Source organism: Oncorhynchus tshawytscha, linkage group LG13, assembly GCF_018296145.1.
Source record: "Oncorhynchus tshawytscha isolate Ot180627B linkage group LG13, Otsh_v2.0, whole genome shotgun sequence".
NCBI classification, from domain to species: domain Eukaryota; kingdom Metazoa; phylum Chordata; class Actinopteri; order Salmoniformes; family Salmonidae; genus Oncorhynchus; species Oncorhynchus tshawytscha.
Window position 1 is genome coordinate 36,837,246 of NC_056441.1, and position 18,112 is coordinate 36,855,357.

The following is an 18,112-nucleotide window of genomic DNA, read 5'->3' on the forward strand; positions in this document are numbered from 1 at the left end:
CTGTCCAGGCCCTGAAGCAGCAAAACAACACCAATCCACGATGCTCCATCCACCATACTTTACAGTTGGTATGAGGTTTTGATGTTGCTGTGCTGTGCCCTTTTTTCCCTCCACACATGGTGTTGTGTGTTCTTCCAAACAACCCAACTGTAGTTTCATCTGTCTTCAGAATATTTTGCCAGTAGCGCTGTGGAACATGTAGGTGCACTTTTGCAAACTTCAGACGTGCAGCAAAGTTTTTTTTGGACAGCAGTGGCTTCTTCCGTGGTGTCCTCCCATGAACACCATTGTTGTTTAGTGTTTTACATATCGTAGAGATGTCAGCAGCAAACTCTTGCACTACTGTATGCTTCAGTTATATGTTGTATTGCTCAACATGTGGAAATGTTGTCACTCATTGTCTTTCAAGTTGTGATTCACAGATACACGATTTGAACACTGCGACTGGTATAATGGCGTCTAGGGGAAATAACCTTGAGACCCCTGGACATGGGTGGGGGAATATTTGACCTACAATGGGGGCAGAAGCTCACCAGCACCCCATCTTATATGTCCAACCACCCCTGAACGTCAGACTCTATTGAAACACCTCCAGTGGTGTAAAGTACTTAAGTAAAAATACTTTAAAGTACTACTTAAGTTGTTTTTGGGGGTATCTGTACTTTACTATTTATAGTTTTGACAATTTTTACTTTAACTTCACTACATTTCTAAGGAAAATAATGTTATTTTTACTCCATACATTTTCCCTGACACCCAAAAGTAATCGTTACATTTTGAATGGCTAGCAGGACAGGAAAACTGTCGGTTGGATGTACTACCAAATTCTCTAAAATGACGTTGGAGGCAACTTATGGTAGAGGAATCAACATTCAATTATCTTGCAGCAGCTCTTGTGGACATTCCTGCAGTCCGCATACCAATTGCACAATCCCTCAGAACTTCAGACATCTGTGGCATTGTGTTGTGACAAAACTGTACATTTTAGTGGCCTTTTGTCCCCAGCAAAAGGTGCACCTGTGTAATGATCATGCTGTTTAATCAGCTTCTTGATATGGTGTACCTTTCAATGTGGATGGAGAAATGCTCACTAAAAAACTTTTGAGGCGTATAGAACATTTCCAGGATTTTTAATTTCAGCTCATGAAACATGGGACAAACCTTTTACATGTTGCGTTTTTTTGTTCAGTATAGTTTATTTTATTACAAATATAGCGGTATACAGTCCCCCAGATATCTGTTGACAAGGACATACATCACTGTGTATTTGTTCCTCTGTACATACAAAAATGGCCAAACATTTTTTTCCATGTTATCATTTTCCATTGTTACTAACTTGTACTGGTTAAAAGTATGATTAAAGAAGAAGAAAAATACATGTACGTTTTGCAGACCATGTTTAGTACATCTAAAAGAGACAATGAGAAAAAATGTATGGTTCAACAAGAATTGTAGCATTGATTGCACTTATGATACAGTACTTTACAGCTTTGATTGGTCACAGAATATATGACATGAAGGGGTGATGTAATTATCTGAATTACTGTCGATTTGAATAGTTTAGTTAATCAAAAGTGAGGTATGGTTATAAGTCCAATGGGTGTTGTTCATATACCACTCTGACTCTAAATCAATATATTAGATACATAGTATATATCAGCATATTGACATATTATTGCTATCAACTGCTGGTTGCAAGTTATATTACCATGTTTTTATCTTTTGGAACAATGGCAATTAAGTTGATTAAAATGATGTAGAATAGATAGATGAGCTACCACTGGTGTCACAGGCATCCACAGGTCTTGACCACCATGTTGCGATGCTTCTTTAGGATCACGTTGTTGTTGTCATCGTAGAAGAGTACAGAGATGGGACTGAGCTTGGTGGGTGCGCAGCACGCTTTGGGAACCTCATCCGGCTTCAGAAGGTGAACCTGCCATTGAAAACAGTAAATCAGACTCATTCATACATGCACTTTCATATAGTCAATGATAATATCCTGTTATAAAAGAGATATGGGTTATTTAAGCAATAAGGCCCAAGGAGGGGCCAGATACCACAAACCTCAGGGGTGCTTTATTGCTATTAGAACACCTACTCATGCAAGGGTTTTTCTTTATTTTTACTATTTTCTACATTGTTGAATAATAGTGAAGACGTCAAAACGATGAAATAACACAAATGGAATCATATAGGAACCAAAAAAGTGTGAAACATATCAAAACATGTAATATATTTGAGATTCTTCAAATAGCCACCCTTTGCCTTGATGACAGCTTTGCACACTCTTGGCATTCTCTCAACCAACTTCACCTGGAATGCTTTTCCAACAGTCTTGAAGGAGTTCTCACATATGCTGAGCACTTGTTGGCTGTTATTCCTTTACTCTGCGGTCCTACTCATCTCAAAACATCTGTTTGGTTGAGGTCGGGGGATTGTGGAGGCCAGGTCATCTGATGCAGCACTCTGTCACTCTCCTTCTTGGTAAAATAGCCCTTACACAGCCTGGAGGTGTGTTGGGTCATTGTCCTGTTGAAAAACAAATTAATTATCCTGAGTGGCACAGTGGTCTCAGGCAAGCTGTGCAGTTAGAGATCCTGGTTGGAGTCCAGGCTCTGTCGCAGCCGGCCGCGACCGGGAGACCCGTGGGCGGCACACAGTTGGCCCAGCGTCGTCCGGGTTAGGGGAGGGTTTGGTCGGTAGGGATGTTCTTGTCCCATTGCGCTCTAGCGACTCCTGTGGCGAGCTGGGCGCAATGCACGCTGACAGGGTTGCCAGGTGTATGGTGTTTCCTCCCACATATTGGTGCGTCTGGCCTCCGGGTTAAGCAGGCATTATGTCAAGAAGCAGTGCGGTTTGGCTGGGTTGCGTTTTGTAGGACGCACGGCTCTCAACCTTCGCCTCTCCCCAGTCCATACGGGAGTTGCAGCGATGAGACAAGACTGTAACTACCAATTCGATACCACAAAAAAGATGTAAAAGTAACAAACAATTATTATTATTATTTTTTAAATAATAATTTATAAAAACAAATGATAGTCCCACTAAGCCCAAACCAGATGGGATGGTGTATAGCTGGAGAATGCTGTTGTAGCCATGCTGGTTTAGTGTGAATTCTAAATCAATCACAGACAGTGTCAACAGCAAAACACCTCCTCCTCCATGCTTTATGGCAGGAAATACACATGCAGAGTTCATCTGTTCACCCACACCGCATCTCACAAAGACATGGCAGTTGGAACTAAAAATCTCACATTTGGACTCCAGACCAAAGGACAAATGAATTGTGTTTCTTGGCCCAATTAAGTCTCCTCTTCTTATTGGTGTCATTTAATAGTGGTTTCTTTGCAGCAATTCAACCATAAAGGCCTGATTCACACAGTCTCCTCTGAACAGTTGATGTTGAGATGTGTCAGTTACTTGAACTCTGTGAAGCATTTATTTGGGCAGCAATATCTGAGGCTCGTAACTCTAATGAACTTATCATGTTATTGTGTGACTAGGGTGGGTACTGTAGTTTTTGTATTTCTATGTTGGCCTGGTATGGTTCCCAATCAGAGGCAGCTGTTGAGCATTGTCTCTGATTGGGGATCATATTTAGGCAGCTTTTTCCCCACTGTGGTTGTGGGATCTTGTCTATGTCTAGTTGCCTGTGAGCACTACATTAGCTTCACATTTCGTTTTGCGCTTTATTGTTTTCGGTGTGTTTCACTTCCAATAAAAGAGGATGGAACCATACCACGCTGCACCTTGGTCCGATTCATACAATAACGATCGTGACACTTATCCTCTGCAGCAGATGAAACTCTGGGTCTTCCATTGCTGTGGTGGTCCTCATGAGAGCCAGTTTCATCATAGCGCTTGATTGTTTTTGTGACTACAGTTGAAATATTCCGTATTGACTGACCTTCATGTCATAAAGTAATGATTGACTGTTGTTTCGCTTTGCTTATTTGAGCTGTTCTTGCCATAATATGGACTTGGTATTTTGCCAAATACGGATATCTTCTGTATACCCCCCTACCTTGTCACAACACAATTGATTGGGTCAAACGCATTAAAATGGAAAAAAAATCCACTTTTAAGAAGGCACATCTGTTAATTGAAATGCATTCCAGGTGACCTTCTCATGAAGCTGGTTGAGAGAATGCCAAGCGTGTGCAAAGCTGTTATCAAGGCATAGGGTGGCTACTTTGAAGAATCTAAAATATATTTGGATTTGTTTTACACTTTTTTGGTTACTACATGATTCCATATGTGTTATTTAATCGTTTAGATGTCTCTTCAATGTAGAAAATAGTAAAAATAAAGAAAAACCCTTGAATGAGTAGGTGTTCTAAAACTTTTGACCGGTAGTGTAGAGCCTTCAGTGCTTTTTTCCGTGGGCTGTGGCCCCCCGTGTCTGAATTTGGTCAATTAGTCCTCCAAAAGACTTTATTGCCCACTGTGGCAAAGACTATACTTTCAGGGGTTAAACAACACACAAAAAATAACCTTGTTTGTCTCATTCTTCCAACCTAGCTAGTGACTTTATAAAACACAATATTTTGTTATTTGTATTTTATATTATACCAACGATATAGGAAAGCATCTGGTGTCAAAAGAGCCCCAAATATATAGGGTGTACACCCATACATGTACACCCATACAATTATTAATTCATTCAAGGTTTACAAATATGCCCAATCAATAGAACATTATATCAGAAAACAATAGTCTAAATGTCTCTACCATATATGGTTGAAAATTTACCGACGATTTACTCTGAGAATTTAACCCCACAACACCAAATATGGAACACATACAACCAAGTGCGGTGCTAAACTAGCAATGGTCACAGCAAATTATCGTTATTATTTCATCAACACTGTCAAGTACAAGTATATTAATGTTATACTATTGTAGATAACAAGCTAATGATTAATTCTATGTAATTTGTAATGACATCAGACAAAGAAAACGACGTTTGGACATGAATATATGTTATTCATCAGACGCTTTTATCCAAAGCGACTTACAATAAAACCTGTTGTCGTTTATGTATGGGTGGTGACGGGAATCGAACCCATTACCCTGAGGTTGCAAGCGTCATGCTCTATCAACTGAACTACGAAGGAGCACTTCAACGTCAATAGAATGTTGACAAGCAATTAAGGGATTCTAAAAGTAATCATAGAATTCCAAACTCATTTCTATGGCAATTTTTGTAAACAATAATTGTCGAACGTGTGTTGGCAAGATACATCTAACCGACGTTCTATGGAACGTTTTCTGTGCGAAAACAACAACTTCAGTTTGCTGCTGACAACAAACTGGATTGATTTTTCAGACCTGAGAACAATCGACTGGAAAATGCCTGGGTGCTTTTCAAGACTGGCGGAGAGAGTGCGTGGACGTCTGCGGCCTACTGCGTCGACAGGTTGTTCAAACTCATTTGTGGCTTGTTTTTCTTGTCTTTTTCTGTTTTGCAGGGTTCGTGATCGTCGACAGATGGACAGCGACTTAGAAGAGGGTATGTGGAGTTGAACACTTATTTGACTTAATTTAACAATGTCATTATAATTTGCGAAATGTTGTGTATTTCTATAATTCAGATTTGGCAAAAATGCGTATGCTAGAGATGTTGTAGCTAGCTAGCTTGCTAGCTAACTTTAACTTTAGTAGCTGTTGCTAAGCGACCGACTTTTGCTACCTAGCTAGCTAGTATTAGCAATCTTGCTACGTTTTATGTCCTAACAATTGTTTCTTTTATATTCCAATGTTCCTAATTTTAGAAACAACTGTCCTGGATGAGGTCCAGTTGGATGTGCCATTGGATGATGTGCCAGATGTTCCACAGCTGCCAGTCCTCCTTGATGTCCAGAATGCTGCTATCATCCCTGAGGATGTGCCAGATGTGCAGACTATCCTTGAGGTACAATTTTCAGAAAGTTTGGGGTTTTATGTTTGAAAAATATCCCAGATATTCAAGTTGTGTCTCTGACATTAAACACATCTTGTCTGCTTTCTGCTTTAGGAGGCCACTGGCAATTGGCAGTTGATTCTGATTAGGTTCAGCCCCCTGTACTGTGGGCCTGTTGTGATCAGGGTAAGAGACCCCCCCCCACACACACACACAGTCACATCACTGTTACAATGTTTACCGTTTCCAACATGAATGTATTGTAATGTGCAGAACAATGCCGGTCCGGTGGTTATAGCTTGGAGAACTTTCCAGTTCATCAGCCCCATCATCACCTACATGCGTGGGGGATCCCAGGTTTATGTCTTTGAAACTTCCCAATACTACATTGTCAGTCATTTGATCTTGATGGAAATGTGTCACAGCAATTGCTGAAGTGGTTTTGTTGATGTTGTCTTGTTGTTTATCTCAACAGCAGGTGGTGGTGAGGATGCACCACGTGAGTAGGGTGACAGGCCTAGAGACTCAACTGGTGTGGGCCATCTCCAAGGAGACAGCCAGGCTTAGTCCAGAGGGCATCCCCTACTGTGCCACCAAAGTGCAGTCCATCACTTGGATCCAGGTAAGACGGAAATACTACTGAAATAGTATTAGATTAGGCTTTTCTTCACTTATTCCATTTGGCCTTAACATGTATTCTCTCTCTGTCAGCGTGTGGCTGGCAGGGTGACCCACTATGCGTCTCACCTCCGCCACGAGACGTCTGTGGACGTGACGGTTGGCTGCTACCAGGTAAATAAACAATTTCCTTTGTATATAGACTAGACATATATAGACTAGACATAGACTAGACCCATTTTTTCATTAGATTTGTTGTGTTTTCTAATAGTGTGTGTGTGGTAAACAGGTGTGTTGTGTTTTGAGCAGCAGACTGATGTCTCAGTGGTGTACACCACTCTCCACATGGGGCTGGACGGGCTTCTCTCCTCTTCAGCGTGGTCGGAGGCTGCCTCCTTCTCTACGCCCACCACTCAGCACTTCACTGACCCAGAGCCTGAGTGCCACAACTGCTATGAGGTCAGACGTTACACACACATACTATTGACTAGGAGCATTAAGATCCTTCCATTGACCGATTGTTATGTCATTGGTCACTGATTTTGAATGCTTGTTTTGTTGTCGTAGGGCTGGGAGGAGGACCTGCTGCCTGAGGAGAGGGAGGTTCCTCTGCTAAAGTGAGTTCCTCTAAATGTCTGGGCCTGTCAGATGCAGAAGGATAGTGGTCATAATGCTGTTATCCCCCATTGACTCTAATGGTTGACATGCTCCATTCCCTCCCTTCCACAGCCTCTACCTTACCACCAAGAGAGTGGAGGACATCGCCCTGAGGCTCGTCTCCCTGCGCCAGGCCTTCACTGTGAGTGGACCCACTTTTCTTTTTCTCTCTGTGACTTCTTGTTCTGTCTCCTAGAGGAAGATGTCTCACCCTAACTCTTCCCTCTTCCCTAGACCCTGCTTGGTTCCACCCTGAGCAGGAACCATCTGTTTGTGGCGGGAAAGGTCCTCCTGGGCGCACTGGTTCAAGCCAACCACATGGTAACTCACTAACTCATTCTCTTTCAAGGGAAAGAGAGCGTCCCTGAGGGGAAATGTGTTCTGTTCACTAAAAGATGCTCTTTTCTTTGTCATAGGACGAGGCCAAGTTCATAAGTACCTACAACGACTTTGTGGACTACCTGAGTGACCCCTCCAAGCGGAATGACATTGAGAGGGAGCTGTCTGAGGCAAAGGTGAGTTCATGAACTCTTTCAAGTCTCACAGAGTTCTTCCACATGCATGTCTTTTATACATCACAGTAGCTGATCTATATAAAATCATTCCTGTTTTCTTGTCCTAGATCCATCATATGAACATGATAGATGTCCTCTTTGAGCTGGTGCTGTTTGGGATGATGACAGCTCAGAAGTCCCTGATGGTGGTAAGTAGCATCTCACTGGTACATGTTTTGATATCTGTCTATTAGCAGTTTCACTTAAATTCCTCTCCTCTTTTCTCCTCCTTTAGCACCCTGGTGGGTTCGTGGAGCGTCTGTACGCTCTCCTGTACTCCTTCCTGCCCACTGCTGCCAACATGGAGCCAGAGGCTGACAGATACCTGCTGCAGCTCAGTGTAAGAGTCTAGGTTACTTCCTGTTTACTTCCATATTCTTAGTGTACTTCCTTTTCACTTCCTTATTCATGGTTTACAGGGTTTCAATGCCATTTTAGGGGGAGTATTTCTGATGGTCTCTCCTCTTGATAAGCTAGTAACTCAGAGCCATTTTCTATGTGTTGTGTGGTGTTCTCTTCAGGGCGGGCTGATGGCTCTGCTAGATGACATGTTTGGCCAGCAGTTGGCCTGGTACTTTAACCCAGAGTCTCTGGTCACTGAGCTCTCCAGCCTCCTGGAGTACCACTTGGAGAACCTCATGGCCAGCATGTAGTCCTACTGCAGGGACCATACTCCTTTCTCCTTCTCTCTCTCTCTTGAAGGAATTGAAGACTTTAAGTGCTTTGTTGAAACCTTATTAGTTTTTAACACCCATTAATTTAATGTATTCTCTTGTTTTCTCTCCCCACAGGATTCTTGTGACACTTTGCCACCCAACAGGGATCTAGACACCAATGCACTACATTACTTTGCACTGAATCTTACATTTATAAATAAAATAAGTTGTAGTTCAAAAACATTTTGGTTTCCGTCTTTTCATTTATTTGATTTTATGACCATTTCCTCTTCCTATAGTTATGTTAATATTAGATTATTACATGAACAATGATGCTTTATTATCTGCTTGTGGAAATAGAAAATAACATTTAGTTGATTTACAGATACTACAGGCCCACACTTTATATGGTTTTGTACTGTGGTTTGTGATACTGCACTATTTAAAAACATGTAGGACTACATACACTGAGTGCACAAAACATTAAGAACATTTCCTAATATTGAGTTGCACACCCTTTTTCCTTGAGAACAGCCTCAATTCGTCGGGGCATGGACTCTACAAGCTGCCCTAAGCGTTCCACAAGGATGCTGGCCCATGTTGTGTCAAGTTGACTGGACGTCCTTTGGGTGGTAGACCATTCTTGACACACATGGGAAACTGTTGAGCATGAAAAAAACAGCAGTGTTGCAGTTCTTGACACACTTAACCCGGTGCGCCTGGCACCTACTACCAGACCCCGTTCAAAGGCAGTTAAATCTTTTCTCTTGCTGATTCACCCTCTGAATGACACACACAATCCATGTCTCAAATCTCTCAAGGTTTTAAAATCTTTCTTTAATTCCCCTTCATCTACATCGATTGAAGTAGATTTAACAAGTGACATCAATAAGGGATCATAGCTTTCACTTGGTCAGTCTATGTCATGGAAAGAGCAGGTGTCCTCAATGTTTTGTATTATCAGTGTGTGTAGTAACCTGGTACAGTATAAAGTATACCACTAGAGGGGATAATTGCTTCAGTTGAATGTTATTTCTCACTATCCCTACTCTACATTAACAGTCTGCCATTGTAGACTGAGGTAACTTGGGTATCTTAGTTTTTTATATTTGCCATTAATGTCTGAACCATTTACCATCTTTCCCACTGAAACCAGTAATGTTAGCGTTCATGTGAGAGAGGGTGTAGTAGTGCATACTGACCACTAGTTGGATCATAGCGTGGTTGGTGGCGTTCATGCAGGAACCCAGAGGGTAGAGGCATTCTCCATCACAGTAGAAGGCAGAGTAACCCGTAGGAGCCAATACCCAGTCCTAATGGAGAGAAATACCATAGAAATCAAATGACAAGATTAGATGAATGACTAGAATATACTCTTTCTATGAGAAATACATGATAAAGAATGCAAAGAACATACTCTACAATGCACATCCTACACATGCCTTGCTTCCCTAAATATACTGTGTGTTACAGCAAATAAGGTGGTACAATGTTAGCTCATGATTATCTATTCAGCAGATTGAGTAGTTGAGACAGAATCACACCTTCCAGCCTAGATCACTGAAGCTCACATATAATTCATGTCTCTTACAAGCCTGACGCCCGCTGTTGACATGGCTGTGATCTGAAAGGGACCAAAAAGTATGTTATGAACCAGGAAAGACTCATGTACACTTTGGATGCATTGGATTTCAAATTAAATGTAAACGTAACTTAAGTCATTTTATAATTGGGATGAGCTATCCCTTTAAACTGTGTATAAAACAAGTTTAACTAGAAGACGAAAAACCAGTGTTGTCCCCTGACCTTGTAGGACCTCACCATGTATACTGGGCAAGGGCAGGTCGTATTTGGGCTTCTTCTTATGGGGGTTGGGTTTCACGGCCCGCGGGGGGCGACAGGGGGCCTGGCTGGCCCTGAAAAAGGTCACCATGAAGGGCTGTTTGGAGCGGGGGCCCCTACGACCCACCAAGCCTACCCACCCAGCTGACAGGGACCGGTCTGAGAGAGAAAGAGAACAATCTTGAGGTAAACCAAAACAGCATATCTCCATTTCTATTTATTTACTGAACAATTACAGACACTATATGACATTACAGTATTACAGCACATGTATCAGTGTGTGTATTCTAAGTGAACTTCCCCTCTTATTCAAAGGCATAATAATCAAGAAATCCACTTTGTGGGAAATAGCCTCCACATCAGCAGAGCATTTCCTGACCCTGACCATAGTATTAACTCTATGAAGCTCACCCTCCTCTGTCTCCACATAGAGCCGGATGCCCAGGTTACTGCGGGGGTGCAGGAGCCATCGGTTGCTGGCCGAGGTCACGTCAAAAGCCAGCCAGCCCTCCTGCCCCGCTGGCACCGACTGCATGTCCAGCAGCACCAGCTCTGGTTCTCTGAGGAATGTCGAGGAGTAGCATGAGACAACAAATTCGGGAGAGATATGCATGGCCATTCAACGGCTCAGACACAAGAGGTATGTGGCAGGGTCTACAGTCAATCACAGATTACAAAAAGAAAACCAGCCCCGTCACGGACCAGGATGTCTTGCTCCCAGGCAGACTAAATAACTTTTTTGCCCGCTTTGAGGACAATACAGTGCCACTGACACGGCCCGCAACCAAAACATGCAGACTCTCCTTCACTGCAGCCGAGGTGAGTAAAACATTTAAACGTGTTAACCCTCGCAAGGCTGCAGGTCCAGACAGCATCCCCAGCCGCGCCCTCAGAGCATGCGCAGACCAGCTGGTTGGTGTGTTTACGGACATATTCAATCAATCCTTATCCCAGTCTGTTGTTCCCACATGCTTCAAGAGGGCCACCATTGTTCCTGTTCCCAAGAAATCTAAGGTAACTGAGCTAAACGACTACCGCCCCGTAGCACTCACTTCCGTCATCATGAAGTGCTTTGAGAGACGAGTCAAGGACCATATCACCTCCACCCTACCTGACACCCTAGACCCACTCCAATTTGCTTACTGCCCAAATAGGTCCACAGACAATGCAATCTCAACCACACTGCACACTGCCCTAACCCATCTGGACAAGAGGAATACCTATGTGAGAATGCTGTTCATCGACTACAGCTCGGCATTTAACACCATAGTACCCTCCAAGCTCGTCATCAAGCTCGAGACCCTGGGTCTCGACCCCGCCCTGTGCAACTGGGTACTAGACTTCCTGACGGGCCGCCCCCAGGTGGTGAGGGTAGGTAACAACATCTCCACCCCGCTGATCCTCAACACTGGGGGCAAGGGTGCGTTCTGAGCCCTCTCCTGTACTCCCGGTTCACCCACGACTGCGTGGCCACGCACGCCTCCAACTCAATCATCAAGTTTGCGGACGACAACAGTGGTAGGCTTGATTACCAACAACGACGAGACGGCCTACAGGGAGGAGGTGAGGGCCCTCGGAGTGTGGTGTCAGGAAAATAACCTCACACTCAACAAAACTAAGGAGATGATTGTGGACTTCAGGAAACAGCAGAGGGAACACCCCCCTATCCACATCGATGGGACAGTAGTGGAGAGGGTAGTAAGTTTTAAGTTCCTCGGCGTACACATCACAGACAAACTGAATTGGTCCACCCACACAGACAGCATCGTGAAGAAGGCGCAGCAGCGCCTCTACAACCTCAGGAGGCTGAAGAAATTTGGCTTGTCACCAAAAGCACTCACAAACTTCTACAGATGCACAATCGAGAGCATCCTGTCGGGCTGTATCACGGCAACTGCTCCGCCCACAACCGTAAGGCTCTCCAGAGGGTAGTGAGGTCTGCACAACGCATCACCGGGGGCAAACTACCTGCCCTCTAGGACACCTACACCATCCGATGTCACAGGAAGGCCATAAAGATCATCAAGGACAACAACCACCCGAGCCACTGCCTGTTCACCCCGCTATCATCCAGAAGGCGAGGTCAGTACAGGTGCATCAAAGCTGGGACCGAGAGACTGAAAAACAGCTTCTATCTCAAGGCCATCAGACTGTTAAACAGCCACCACTAACATTGAGTGGCTGCTGCCAACACACTGACTCAACTCCAGCCACTTTAATAATGGGAATTGATGTAAAATATATCACTAGCCACTTTAAACAATGCTACTTAATATAATGTTTACATACCCTACATTATTCATCTCATATGTATACGTATATACTGTACTCTATATCATCTACTGCATCTTTATGTAATACATGTATCACTAGCCACTTTAAACTATGCCACTTTGTTTACATACTCATCTCATATGTATATACTGTACTCGATACCATCTACTGTATCTTGCCTATGCTGCTCTGTATCATCACTCATTCATTACTCTTTATGTACATATTCTTTATCCCCTTACACTGTGTATAAGGTAGTAGTTTTGGAATTGTTAGTTAGATTACTCGTTGGTTATTACTGCATTGTCGGAACTAGAAGCACAAGCATTTCGCTACACTCGCATTAACATCTGCTAACCATGTGTATGTGACAAATAGATTTGATTTGCAGTAGAGAGAGACAGCCACTGAGCTTCAGCTCTCGAGAACCAGGTTTGCACAAGGCGTCCTCACAAGCCACAACGTGGCCAATGAGTTATTCTGCAAGGAGTTCTGTGAAGCCAGGGTGAAGAGCAAAACAAATTCAACATTGCATTTTGCCAAAGCAACAAACAAAAAACATCTGGAACGATAAGCCAAACCATGGTGTATGGAGTGAAGGGAGAGCATGTCAAGAGAGTGGGGGGAATCATAAAAAAAATGCACTCTTTCATCCTTTTTAATGCAAAAAACCCAAAGTTGATCATTTAAATGTGTCAAAGAGAGAGAGAGAGAGTTAAATAACCAGGTGATCTAGTGGCAGGAACCTGTGTTTGTTCTCCCGTTGGATCTCGTAGACGGAGATGTGCAGGCTGCGGTTGGCCCTCTGGCCCATGGTCAGGGTCTTATAAATGCGAAACTCTGCAGCTGTGACCGTTTCCCCCTGGGGGAGGGGCGTCAGGTCAAAACGGAACTCCTTCCAGTACGGCCGCGGCTGCAGCAGGTCACGCTCTTGCTCCACTGAGAGAGAAGAGGAGAGAGGGAGGTCGATGTAATGCCAAAGACATTTCCCCCCCCGCATTTAAACAGCGCAACGCCTCATTCACACGTGCTCATATCTACTCTACACATTACTTCCACTCTCCTCAACAAGCCCCGAAAAGACCAAGACAAACAGAGATATACTCATTGTACGACACAGTGTATGATAAAGACATTCCCACGTGACACAAGGAGGGAGAAGGAGGGGGACGAAAGAGCAATTCGTGGAGCAATCAATCTAACATGAAAGTGGTGAATGAGAAGACCGAGGGAGAGAGAAGAGCAACAGAAGTGGGAAGGTGTAGAGGGAGGCGGGAGGATGAGTGACTGAGTCAATGGAAATTAGGGGGAAAGAGCGGAGCAGACATGTGGAGAGAGGTGTGCAGGCGATGCCCAGTGAAGGGGGAAAGTATAGTGATAATGTAGAGAGGGGAGAGAGAGGCGACAGGGAAAGACGGAGAACGATAAGGGAAGGACACACACGCTAGTCTCTCGCCACAGACGCAGTGTCCCAAGCAAGACGACACACACACACCCCCACACTCTCTCGGGAGCCCTGCAGAGCACATTAACAACCACGGTCGGGGCCCTGTAGTGTGCTGTAATTAGACTCACTAAGGGCCTTCAACCGCAGCAGCTGCTCAACATACACACCACTAACTACAGGTTGGGGAGTATTTTTAGAGCGGTCCTCTGCTGTTTCTCCATTTGTGTGTGTGTGTGTGTGTGTGTGTGTATATATATCAGTGGGGCCTGTAATTCCTTACAGCTGTGTCCCCTACGCACTGTCTTGAGCACGTTGCACGGCCTTGACTGGGTCAGATTGATAGGGTGTGTGTGTGTGTGATGGGTGTATTTTTGATTCCAACTGACATGGGCTATAAATGAGAATCTGTCTAGATTGGTTAGATGGCCTTAAAATGGTGGTTCAAGGCGACACACCAGACATTGTCAAAATAAGATTTAGTGAAACATTAGCTGAAATGCGTAATTACATTTTTTTGGTGTTATTTTTGTGTAATGTATGACACAGCAATAGACATGATCACGTATGTCCAAATACTGTAGAAAAACACAGAAAAACTAGCATATCAAGTGTCGACGCAATGCAAAATGTGAAAAGAAATAACATGGAATCATGTTTTCCCACGGCAACAAGGTTATCCATCTTATTCCAGGAGCGATTAGCGGAAGGAAATGACTGGGAAAAGGATGTTTAATTTGTAATGCTGTGTCAGATAAGCATCTGTAGGTCTACTGTCTGGGCTGGTGCAGCACAGGAAAAGTCTCTCTTGTGATAACAAGACTGTCCCTGAGAGGTGAACTGGTTCACCACTACATAACGTTGCCAGGTTGGCCTCGTTTCTCATTGAACAATCCAACAATATGTCCTTTATTCAGTTACTGGGCTCTTTTGCAAGACATGTAAAAGGATCACAGGAGAAGTTCTTGGCCAGATCGGGCCATGGGGCTTCTATTTGGAAATCCCTGTTGGGAGGCCATTGGCTGAACAAACAACAACTCCCAACTAATTGGATAACGAGTCAATAACAATAACCAATTAAAACCCAGGAATTAAAAAAAAAAAACGCAGGTGTATCAACGGTCAGTAACTCACCCAGGTTGACGAAGCTCATGACCGTATCGGCCTCGCTAACCACTGTCCCCAGCGGCGCCGTGTACGTGTTGAGCGTGGGCAGGGCGGCATGGCTGACGTGGCCCGTCAACCCATCCGCACCGCCGAACCCCAGACCCCCTACCCAATTCCCCATTCCGTTTCCCTCATCCCCCTTGGCCGACACAGCGTGGTACAGGTCCAGCATGAAGAGGGGGGCTGAGGAGGGCGGTCGGAGGGGAGGATGGGGTCTGGGCCGACCCGGTAGACCCAGGATGGACAGGATCTCCCTCTGCATCTCCTTCTTCTCTCGGCTGCTGAGGCGGCGGAAGCTGGAGTGGACGACTCCCTGGGCCTGGTGGCCCCAGAGGCAGAGCAGCAAGGGGGCGAGGAGGAGGGCCACAGGGAAGAGCGGGAGTTGGAGAAGGCGCCGGTAGGTGTACTTGCTGCTGTTGTCATGGATGCGTCTTCTTCCTGAACACGGGCAGGCGTGGGTATCGACGTATGTTCTGAAGCCATCCGGTCTGTCCAAGCTCTGTGTAGTCTGAGGCAGATCTTCCAAGGTGTCCGTTGCCATAGTGGAAGAAGCTCTACCCAGCTGTTTTCCTATTCTTTCTATGTGTAACCGACAAGTCTTTGGTTGGGTTCTTCTATGTTCTTTTGGCCTTCGGTCCACAAGCGAGCAAGTAATATTCTGCAACGCACACCACAGAGGGGCTGTTAACTGTGTCTCAAAGAATTTGAGCCCTGTCCCCTGTCTGTCTGTGTACGCCAAACTGTTTGTCTTGCACGTATCCGTCACTGACAAATGCACCTCTGTGATTTGTGATGAGATGTGTTTAGATCAACGGTGGACACTAAGAGATGTTTACTCCTTTAGTTCCCTCTGTTTATCGGCCGTCTCCTCCCTTCCTCTACTACTTTAAATCTCTCCGCTTGTCTTTTCTCTTCTACCCCAACACGACTCTACTCATGTGATACACACAGACAGTAAAATGAAAGCAAGGGTAAAATGACAACTTTTTTTAATGTGTTTTGATGAAAATCTCTCCCTTTGGAGAAGTACATTTGATGGAGTTTGAAAGTGGATAAGTCAAAGGGCAGGTGCTACCAAGATTGGTGGTCAATCAAATTTGAGAGAATCAAATAATCAGACCCGTTGTCAGTCTAATTGGTCTTCAGAAGAATAAGGAAAACACCACCACACCTGTCACGCCTCAATGTTGGCTGGCAACAACCAGATCCCACGCAAGGAACAAGGAGTCAAATCCTCAGTGGGAAAATGATCTGTCGTCCACCTCTCTTGATCTATAATTCTTTAATCCACAATTCTGGGGAACTTTTTATTCATTAAAGATCCTTTGTTTGTTACGTCCACTTGCGTCTTTAACTCCAGATGTTTCCAGATGTCTTCCTCAACCTTTATGTAGCTTCTATTTAAAAATCCTTGGTGCGTTCAGTATTTAAAAAATATATATATATATATATATTTGATTAGTCGTTTATTCCTCGCTATTGTATTATTCTTTTGGATTCCCCCAAACCACCTGTTTCAAGTGGAGAACAATGCCAGTATGTTTGTCAGCGTACTGTAGTGTGCCCTCTGAGAGTTTACCTCATGTAAGGGTGCTTCAACACTGGTTGAGTTGTCCATCACCAAGAGGGAGTGTCCTAAACAGCCTCCTCCCTCTCCCCACATCCTCTCCCAACTCTCTTCCCGATCCCTCCCTTTGGGCTTTTTAAAATCTCCCTCCCTTTTATCTTTTCGTCTTCTCATGACCACTTCCTTTCATGGGAAAGCACTTTGGAATCCGAGTCAGTTTGGTGAAAAATACATACACCGAATATATCTATACATGTTTTGAGATTAAGAAAAATATATTTATCTATACAGAACACAATGGATTAGCAAACCTATCGCATCTTTAAACCCAGTACTAACAGCATGAATGGAGACTACTGTAGCTTAAGGTGTACTGACAAAACATGTACCCTATAAAATTGTTTTCGGTATTTATACGTTTTAATTTCCTGTTAAACAGATTGCGAGTTGCCTTGACCTCCTTCCAGTTTGACTGCAAGCCTGTGTGTGGGATAGCAAGGGATTTGAGGGGAGAAATGACACGGACTCAAATATAGTAGTGAGGGTCAGTTCAATGCCAGTTTGTGTTTGTTTGACATCAAAAGCACCCTGGGACTTGCGGCCACTTTGAACAGCAAAAATACACACAGACCAAACCAAACGTCATCTTTTCTAAGGCCAGGGAGTCAGAAGTGCCAGGAATGAGTATTTTCTGTGGTATTTTTGTTTTGGTTTCTCCAGTGTTGAGGGATTTTAGGGCCGGAGAGAGGAATGACGGATGGAGAGGGAAGGTTGAGAGAAGGATAGTGAGTCCGTCAGTCTGTTGTCGGAGCAAGGATAGGTGGTGAGGACAGACGGGGATGGTGGGAGAGGATGTGAGTGGGAGAGGATAGTTCCATGTAAACACAGAGACACAGCTGCACAGAGAAGACTATAAAAGAGCAAACCCCATCTGCCAAATAAACCCAAGGTGATTTTCATTTTCTCTCTCTAACGGAGAGGACGTAATAGCTCCATCTCCTCCCCTAACACACACAAACCAAGTATACTTAGCTACTGTGGAAGCAGAGAATGAGATAGACCTCAGCGACATTTCCCCACAATATACTGTAGAATAGAAAGCGCCAGAGAAACACACCCATCCATGACCACAGAGACGTCCCTCCCTCTGTTGAAGATCCTACAACAGGGCGTGTTCTTATCTCTGGAGACACTAATTGTGCCCCAACCCTAATTACCAAGCCATTTCCGGTGTGCAGAGACTGTGGTCTACAGACTCAAGGACACGCATGGGCTACAAGCATTTCGCTACACTCGCATTAACATCTGCTAACCATGTGTATGTGACAAATAAAATTTGATTTGATTTGAACACGCACGTGAACATTGCATGTGCGTATCCACACACAATTCCCCCCCCAAATGAAATTAAAATCAAATCCACAACGA

At 44.2% G+C, this 18,112-nt stretch overlaps 2 protein-coding genes across 5 annotated transcripts; one reads left to right on the forward strand and one right to left on the reverse strand.

Moving 5' to 3' along the window:
• Window positions 1-1,122: 1,122 nt before the first annotated feature.
• LOC112264848 (bone morphogenetic protein 8B-like) lies at window positions 1,123-16,710 on the reverse strand. Of its 2 annotated transcripts, none has more exons than XM_042295686.1 (7): window positions 15,085-16,710; window positions 13,253-13,445; window positions 10,644-10,792; window positions 10,212-10,391; window positions 9,935-10,014; window positions 9,593-9,703; window positions 1,123-1,936 (listed from the first exon to the last, which is right to left on the reverse strand). In XM_042295686.1, exons 1-7 carry the CDS (start codon window positions 15,656-15,658, stop codon window positions 1,787-1,789), a joined length of 1,437 nt encoding a protein of 478 aa, XP_042151620.1. In that variant the 5' UTR covers window positions 15,659-16,710; the 3' UTR covers window positions 1,123-1,786. The 2 variants fall into 2 exon arrangements, with proteins under 2 accessions (XP_042151620.1, XP_042151619.1); XM_042295685.1 differs by having other exon boundaries at window positions 10,197-10,391.
• LOC112246775 lies at window positions 4,699-8,738 on the forward strand. 3 transcript variants are annotated; one of them, XM_042295682.1, is made up of 15 exons: window positions 4,702-5,169; window positions 5,333-5,515; window positions 5,778-5,917; window positions 6,020-6,091; window positions 6,179-6,262; window positions 6,381-6,527; window positions 6,617-6,697; window positions 6,833-6,982; window positions 7,091-7,140; window positions 7,253-7,322; window positions 7,415-7,501; window positions 7,597-7,695; window positions 7,803-7,883; window positions 7,970-8,074; window positions 8,526-8,738. In XM_042295682.1, exons 2-15 carry the CDS (start codon window positions 5,356-5,358, stop codon window positions 8,721-8,723), a joined length of 1,524 nt encoding a protein of 507 aa, XP_042151616.1. In that variant the 5' UTR covers window positions 4,702-5,169; window positions 5,333-5,355; the 3' UTR covers window positions 8,724-8,738. The 3 variants fall into 3 exon arrangements, with proteins under 3 accessions (XP_042151617.1, XP_042151618.1, XP_042151616.1); XM_042295683.1 differs by lacking the exon at window positions 6,020-6,091 and having other exon boundaries at window positions 4,699-5,169; XM_042295684.1 differs by lacking the exon at window positions 6,179-6,262 and having other exon boundaries at window positions 4,701-5,169.
• Window positions 16,711-18,112: the final 1,402 nt, after the last annotated feature.

Excerpts from the sequence above, each read along its gene's own strand:
- LOC112246775 (XM_042295682.1), top strand. The coding sequence starts at position 5,356 with ATGCCTGGGTGCTTTTCAAGACTGGCGGAGAGAGTGCGTGGACGTCTG. Across the intron at positions 5,918-6,019 it reads ATGTGCAGACTATCCTTGAG|GAGGCCACTGGCAATTGGCA; the intron begins GTACAATTTTCA and ends TTTCTGCTTTAG. Across the intron at positions 6,263-6,380 it reads ACATGCGTGGGGGATCCCAG|CAGGTGGTGGTGAGGATGCA; the intron begins GTTTATGTCTTT and ends TTATCTCAACAG.
- LOC112264848 (XM_042295685.1), bottom strand. The coding sequence starts at position 15,658 with ATGGCAACGGACACCTTGGAAGATCTGCCTCAGACTACACAGAGCTTG. Across the intron at positions 13,446-15,084 it reads CATGAGCTTCGTCAACCTGG|TGGAGCAAGAGCGTGACCTG; the intron begins GTGAGTTACTGA and ends CTTCTCTCTCAG. Across the intron at positions 10,392-10,643 it reads CTATGTGGAGACAGAGGAGG|ACCGGTCCCTGTCAGCTGGG; the intron begins GTGAGCTTCATA and ends TTTCTCTCTCAG.